At 34.0% G+C, this 6,845-nt stretch overlaps 1 protein-coding gene across 4 annotated transcripts; it reads right to left on the minus strand.

Annotated features, from left to right (window-relative positions):
- Positions 1-278: 278 nt before the first annotated feature.
- LOC108340933 (homeobox-DDT domain protein RLT1) lies at positions 279-5,633 on the minus strand. 4 transcript variants are annotated; one of them, XM_052879397.1, is made up of 9 exons: positions 5,281-5,633; positions 4,181-4,288; positions 3,864-4,082; positions 3,420-3,791; positions 2,345-2,421; positions 1,658-2,134; positions 1,474-1,557; positions 1,232-1,320; positions 279-635 (listed from the first exon to the last, which is right to left on the minus strand). In XM_052879397.1, the coding sequence occupies exons 1-9, from the start codon at positions 5,285-5,287 to the stop codon at positions 566-568; spliced, it is 1,503 nt and encodes a 500-aa protein (XP_052735357.1). In that variant the 5' UTR covers positions 5,288-5,633; the 3' UTR covers positions 279-565. The 4 variants fall into 4 exon arrangements, with proteins under 4 accessions (XP_052735357.1, XP_017433993.1, XP_017433994.1 ...); XM_017578504.2 differs by having other exon boundaries at positions 3,420-4,082; positions 5,281-5,630; XM_017578505.2 differs by having other exon boundaries at positions 1,745-2,134; positions 3,420-4,082; positions 5,281-5,629.
- Positions 5,634-6,845: the final 1,212 nt, after the last annotated feature.

The following is a 6,845-nucleotide window of genomic DNA, read 5'->3' on the forward strand; positions in this document are numbered from 1 at the left end:
TTACTTTAATTATTGTAAAAATGTAGGTTTAATAAATTTAATCACTTTTCCACTAGGTCTTCTGTTGCTCTTTTTTCCCATTGAAGATGAATCAAAATTGCTTCTCTCAAACACCAAAAGCTCGGTGGATAACTGGTCCAACCAAGGATCCAACTAAAATAGCTAATGACATGTTTGGAGAGGCAAAATCTCACTATCCAATGCACTCTCTAATCATCAATCTTCCTCTCACATTAGATTGTTTCATCAAGGTGAAATGATGAACCAAACACATCATAAACCAATAAGAAAGGAAGTTATGTATAATTATAAATTGCATTTGGATCCTTCCTACCCAACACAAACAGCTGCATGAAAATGAGATTTACATCCAAAATTTTAAGAAAAAGGGGTAGTGGGAGGATTTGTGTTCTTACAGAAGCTACTAGGTAAGCACAACAGCAAATCAAGTTAGTGATGTTAGTGTCTTTCTAGATGTTACTGTGCAAAATGGACCTCTCTTTCTACACTGTACAAAACCAGTGCCTCAGAGAAACCCTGCAAATATCATATCTGTCCACAAGTCTTAATCCACCGAGGAACTGGTTTCAGCAGTTTCATCCTCACTAAATCTAGATGGCATCTCTGCTGCAGACCTACATGATCATGAATGATAGTATTAGAAAGAGTTCTACATTCCATATGTCAATAACAAGTAGGATAAAGACTTCCAAGGATTAAGTTATTATAAGCTTTAAGATTAATGTGTTAAACTCATGAACTATATATCCAGTTAAGTGAAAAGCGAAGGAATGAGGCTAAGTGTATGGTTAGTTTTCAAATAGTTCTTCAATATCCATTTCTTTCCACTTCTTAAATTCTCTTTTAGTGATTTTCAAATCTGGGGTGATAAGAATTGATCTTGGGGTGTTGCATTCAAATTATATCTTACTTATACTTTAAAAGCAGTTTGTTCCTTAACGATAATTTAAACAACAAACGATTGTTTCTCAGAAACATGTTGAACTAAACATCATGTGCAGAAGTTATTCTTTTCAACTCCACCCAAAAACTCTAATATTTAGGCTGTGAATATAAACACTTATACATAATCTACTTACAGAATTATCAGTCAAATCGGTTCTACAATAAACAGACGTGGATAGGAACATAAGATCACAGAATTTCAGGAGGACCAGAAGAAGCCAGTAATCAAGAAAAAGAGAAAATAAAAAAGGTTATAAACAGCCACCTTTGAACTTTTCTTGGTTCCAGGTCAGAAAGAGGTGTTTGTTTAACATCATATGATTCAAATGGGTCAACTTTAGCTCGCTTTGCAACCTATGATGTTAATGTAAAAATGGAATAAGAACACAGAGTAAAGAAAAATATCCTGTGCATTATCAAAGAATGAGAGAGGAATAAGTTGACAAGAAAATAATGTTACCAAAAGCCACAAATGCAGGAAGTTTATGCAATGCAACTAAAACTCACCATTTTTTCATTTGAAAGCACCCTAATTCCATCTGGAACATGATATTGTTTTCTTAACTTTCTCTCGTCATTAAACTTCTCTTCCTGCAACAAATTCAGCCAAACAAGCCTGTTAAGTCATTTGAAACCAAAACAAATTGATGATTACATCAAAAAATAAAGAAATGCAAGTGTATTCACAGACATTGGCCATCCTTTTTGTAAGCCCTTTTTCTTCAGCATTCAAGTAAATTTGAGACTTATGTATTGAATTTGAAGGCTTAGATTTTACATATTCATTCTTTTGTACATTCTTCAGATTGATGTTATTGTAGAGATCTAACAGCGAATCTATCTGCTTAACTGCAACGGCATTTTCTTCATAGTGGTCACTGGGGTAGGAAGCCGAGTCTGACCTCATCCCCTCAAAACCATGCTTAGTACCCATCCTACGGTTTTTACCACCATTATAAGCAGATGCTTCCCCAGTAGAGTCTACATACAAATCCAGGGAAGAGTTATTGTGAGGCAAATGATTGGTAAAACTGTGAAAACTTGCTCTTTGATTTATCTGCTTGTGGGGTTTCTTATCCTGGAAATCAGGACCATGCAAAGAGCCAAAGTCACCTCCAACCATATGTGAATCTTGGGACCTTAATTTGGTAAAATATGAATCATATCTCTGCCAACACAAGAAAAAAAAGTGAGACCAGGCATTAAAAATTAAGCACTAATTTTAAAGAAAACAACACTCATCCTAGGCTTGTAAGATTTAACCTTAAAAGTCAAGTAAATGCCCAATTTATGAAGCATTTATCTTATAATTTGAACATATCATGCTCTACTAGGATAATCAAAGCAGAAGATGAATGCATTCAAAAGTTCAACTTACTGAGCTACTGGATTGCTTTTTCCCAGCAGAGACTTCTGGTGAATTTGGAAGAGCAGGATTTGCAGCATAGTACCCTTCTGCCATAGCATTCATCAGATTAGAAGGGTAAGATTCTCAATCTATTCTTCAAATGACCATATGCAAGAAGAAATTAGATTTAGAGTTATGAGAGTCAACATAATGAAGACAATAAACCTTGACACACAAGCTAAGATGAAAATCTATGAAAGTAAACGTTCAGAGATCATGAACTCTCCTCACCAGAACCAGAAAAAAAAGGCATATTGCACAAAGATGAGTACACAAAAGTCATATGCATATACCAAAAGAAGGCATTCATTGTTGGTAACAAGTTTTCAACTTTAAGAAGAACTAGAACCTTACCTCCTTCAAAATATGAGTATGATTAACCAAAACAAAATAATATTTTCAAGGCAGATCCTTCTAAAGAAAATACAAATGCATCAATTAATAAAGCAGTTTGAGCTCTTAGTTAAGCCTACAACTTCTAAAAGCTAAGCTCTCAGTTTTTATTCTTTGTCCTCAGCCCTTACATCCCATTTAACAATATAATTTTATACACCATTTACATTCTACACTTCAAATAAGTAGGTGCTAACATTCATTCAGGACCTCAAATTGTAAAAGACATTGGCTAGTGAATTGTGACATAAAGCTCCTGATTTACAAGATCCAATGTCAACTAGCAATCTTCAGAGAAATGTTGAAAATTATTGCAGACCACAGAGCCAATCTGATCAGATTAATTATCATTGAACCTGTTAATATTCATATTAAGAAGTCATCCCTTGAAAGTTCTCCAAAACATCTAAACATCCAATTCATAATGCATGACAAATAACCACGGGCTTTTATTTTCTATTCAAAGAAAGAACATACTTGAAGCTACCACCTAAGAAAGAAAACAATGTGATGTGTTCCAAATATCTTTCCCACTACCTTTTGTGAGCAACAACATTCCATTAACCTAAATCAACAAAAAACCATTGTAGCGTTGCAAGCCTAGTGAGAGTTGAAAAGAATGTGATAACTGAACACATATAGTACAACCTACCATTAGCTAGATCTGCAATTTGTCCTTCAAATGCCCCTGGAGGAATTGTATCAAATTCAACACTAAGTAATGGTCCATCTTCCTGAAAATGATTTCCTAATTGCTTTTTGACAGCACTAATAGAAACATGTTCTATCTCTCCCTTCACTTTTAAATACCCTGATGGTTTATACCCCATGTTATTTGCACCCTTAGGATTTAGCGGCGGAAGAGACCCATTAGGCATCAAATGACTAGAAGGCTCCATGTCATATTGATCCTGTCCTTGAGGAAGCAATCGATCTTGCAAAGATGAGCAACTCTCAGATGACGTGTTATCAGTTGCACTATCATTTTCTGCATAATGATGGTTTCTGTGTGCATAGGTCATATCTGCAGCCGAAAATTCATGGTTATAGAGGCCATGACTCTCAACCTCTTTGGGATCAAGATACCTATAATCACCATGTTTAGTGCTTCCGCATGAATCCTGCACTAGACCACTGCCTCTGTCCTGGATAACACCACTTGAACGATCTTGTCGTCCATTGGCACCTACTTCATCATTCAACAACTTTTTATCTTTCAATCTTCTGTGGCAAAACCATCCAGATATTTGCTTTTCTGTCAATTCTAACTCTTCAGCAAGTTCTGATTTCATTTCCTCCGTGGGATATTTGTGATCTGGAAAAAAAAGAAAAAAAGTGGAAAGGGGAATTCCTTGAGAATCATCACTCAGCAAGATGCATTAACACCCATATGACAGAAAGATCTTAACCTACCATTATAAAAACTTTCCAATGCTGTAAGCTGCGCAGGTGTTTTGAGCCTTCTTTTCTTATTTTTCTCCATTGACAATTTATTTTCTTCTGATTGCATCTCGGTTGTTTCTGAATACCAACAGAAAAGCAGAGTACATGAGTTAAGATGGAAAAAATAACAACAGTTTGAAATAAAAAATATACCAATAAAAAAATAAAAGAATCTAATGTCATACCATCCAGTTCAATTGAAAAAACTGTTATGAAATCAATCATACAGCTACATGCTTAACAGCAATGACTATATGAAGAAGGACGTGTGCATGAACACATAAGTGAAGTTTATGATGGGAAATTTTCCCAAGCGTGAAAAATCTGTTTTCCTTAAATATTTGAGAAGAAAGATTCACGTTTTGGTCAAATATGTATAAGAAAATGATTTCAAAAGAAGAGGTTTATGAATTTCAAGAGGTTGTCACACGAGATCACTGGGAACATGTAGTTGATGAATTTCATTTCTAACTGGCAAGAAAAATTGTTTTCTATGCATATAAATATAAAAAAACAGATCATAATCAGCCATTTCTTTCTATCCTCACAATTTTGTCAACAAAATGATTTTTAAAAATTAAGAACTTACGTCCTGTATAAGTTAATGTACATAATTCATACTTGCATATTATTATAAAATAAAACTTAAGATTTAAAGAAAAAACACTTTAAAAAGTAGAAAAAAAAAGTTGCAAAATTAACAGAATTTTGCAATGGAACAAGGTGTGCATACAAGAAGTAGATCCAACCATAGGCATCATTTCATGACATTAACAAAGCAAACAAAAGCCGTTCCTTATTGCACAAATCAAATATCTAATTCCAAATTATGAAAGAAATTCAACCAAATCCTAACTTCCCTTCACTTTGATTAACTATCCCAGAGCAAAATGACCCCAAATGTAAAACCTTGATTTCATATTAACCATCAAAACAACAACTACCCTATAATGCAAACAATTCATATCCAGGACCTAGATTCCAACAAAGGCATTCACTACATGAATTAGACACAATCTTGTAAAGAAAAATATCACATAAAAAATTCCAAATCTCTGATAACACAATACCTTCCATGGTTGTGAGGAATTGTGATGAATCTCCCTCTTCTCTGACAAGTTTTGGAGTCAAAGGTGCAAACTTTTTCACTGGGTTCTCAGGAAAATGAGACCCATTTGACAGAAACCAAAAGAAAATGCAAAAGTATTAAGTGGGTGTTTGTGATTCATTCAACCTGACCCTTAATTCATCTCACGGAAAAAAAAAAGAAAAAGAAAGAGAGAGAAAGTAACTTCTGGGGAAAGTTGAAAGCCAATAGAGACAGCAGAACAATTTCCCTTTCTCTCTCTGCTTATTTCATTTGTTTCTTCCTCCAATCAGCTTTTACATTTTCTTTTTTTAACTTTCTGATTGAACAGAGAAATCAAGCTACGTTTTTTCCTTTTTCTAATTGTTAATTGAATTTTACTGTGCTTTGTTTTTTCCCAGAAAGAATGAACGCTGAAAGAAAATTATGCAGCTTTGCTCAAATAATAAAATAAAAATTAATAAATGGACGTGTCGACATGATCTGGAGGACAATGCGTTCTCATTTTTCTTTTCATTTATAAAAAAAAAATATTATTGCATGCTCTTTTTCTTTTACAGTCGTTCTTGAATCTTGATCCATAAGTCAAAGATTTTTCTTCTGTGTTTCAGATTAGAAAATTAATGATAATAAGTATTTAGTTTAATTTTGCAATTACCGTCCACGGCTTCGAATGTGTATACATTTAATTCGATATAAGTTTTAACATATAGATTGATGTTGATGCTACAAAGTCAAATTTATTTTTGTGCTATTAAATATCTTTTATGAAAACATTATGAAATTTAAAAGAACTTGTTATATTTATATTGATAAAAAAATTAACAATGTATTATATATATATATATATATATATATTGGATAAAAACAAAAAATGGATCCATTCGAATGTTGAAAAGAAGGGTCAATGTTTTTATATACTATATATTGAGGAAGAATGTTTTCCACATTCACTAAAGCTCCATAAATTGCTCCAATGCACCAACCATGTTTTTTGTCCTTTCTTCCTTCATTCATTATAAAATGAATGCAAAATGTGCAACAAAACATAACTCACCAAGAATCAAACGGTGAAGAAAGAATTTAAGAGGAGAAAGAGAGAAAGCCACGGGTACTACCGTGAAGAGAGAAACATCACCGAGAGGTAAAAGACACTGTGTAATAGAAACTGTGAGTGTGCAAAAGAGAGTGTTTTTGTATACCATCCGAGAGGGTGAGATTTATTGAGAGATCCTCAGAGAGTGAGAGAAACACTGTAATCCTACTTTCATAGTGGAGATAATTTTATGGACTAGGTCCCGTGGTTTTTTCCGAGAGGATTTTCCACGTTAAAATTTCCGGTGTTATTTTTCCCTACGCATACACAACTATTTTTACGCTTCCACATAGTGCCCATTTTGGGTTAGCAGAGGAGGGAACAAATATCGCTGTTTCCCAACAGTGGTATCAGAGCCACCAGTTCGAAAAAGTCAGAATCTTGTGAAACTCAAGATGGAAGGAGACATGTTCAAGCTAACTGCGGATAATTACTCCTACTGGAAGCCGATG

Source organism: Vigna angularis, chromosome 6 (genome assembly GCF_016808095.1).
Source record: "Vigna angularis cultivar LongXiaoDou No.4 chromosome 6, ASM1680809v1, whole genome shotgun sequence".
NCBI classification, from domain to species: Eukaryota; Viridiplantae; Streptophyta; class Magnoliopsida; order Fabales; family Fabaceae; genus Vigna; species Vigna angularis.

Excerpts from the sequence above, each read along its gene's own strand:
- LOC108340933 (XM_017578504.2), bottom strand. Across the intron at positions 4,083-4,180 it reads ATTGGAAAGTTTTTATAATG|ATCACAAATATCCCACGGAG; the intron begins GTAGGTTAAGAT and ends TTTTTTTTCCAG. Across the intron at positions 2,422-3,419 it reads AATTGCAGATCTAGCTAATG|AAGGGTACTATGCTGCAAAT; the intron begins GTAGGTTGTACT and ends ATGCTATGGCAG.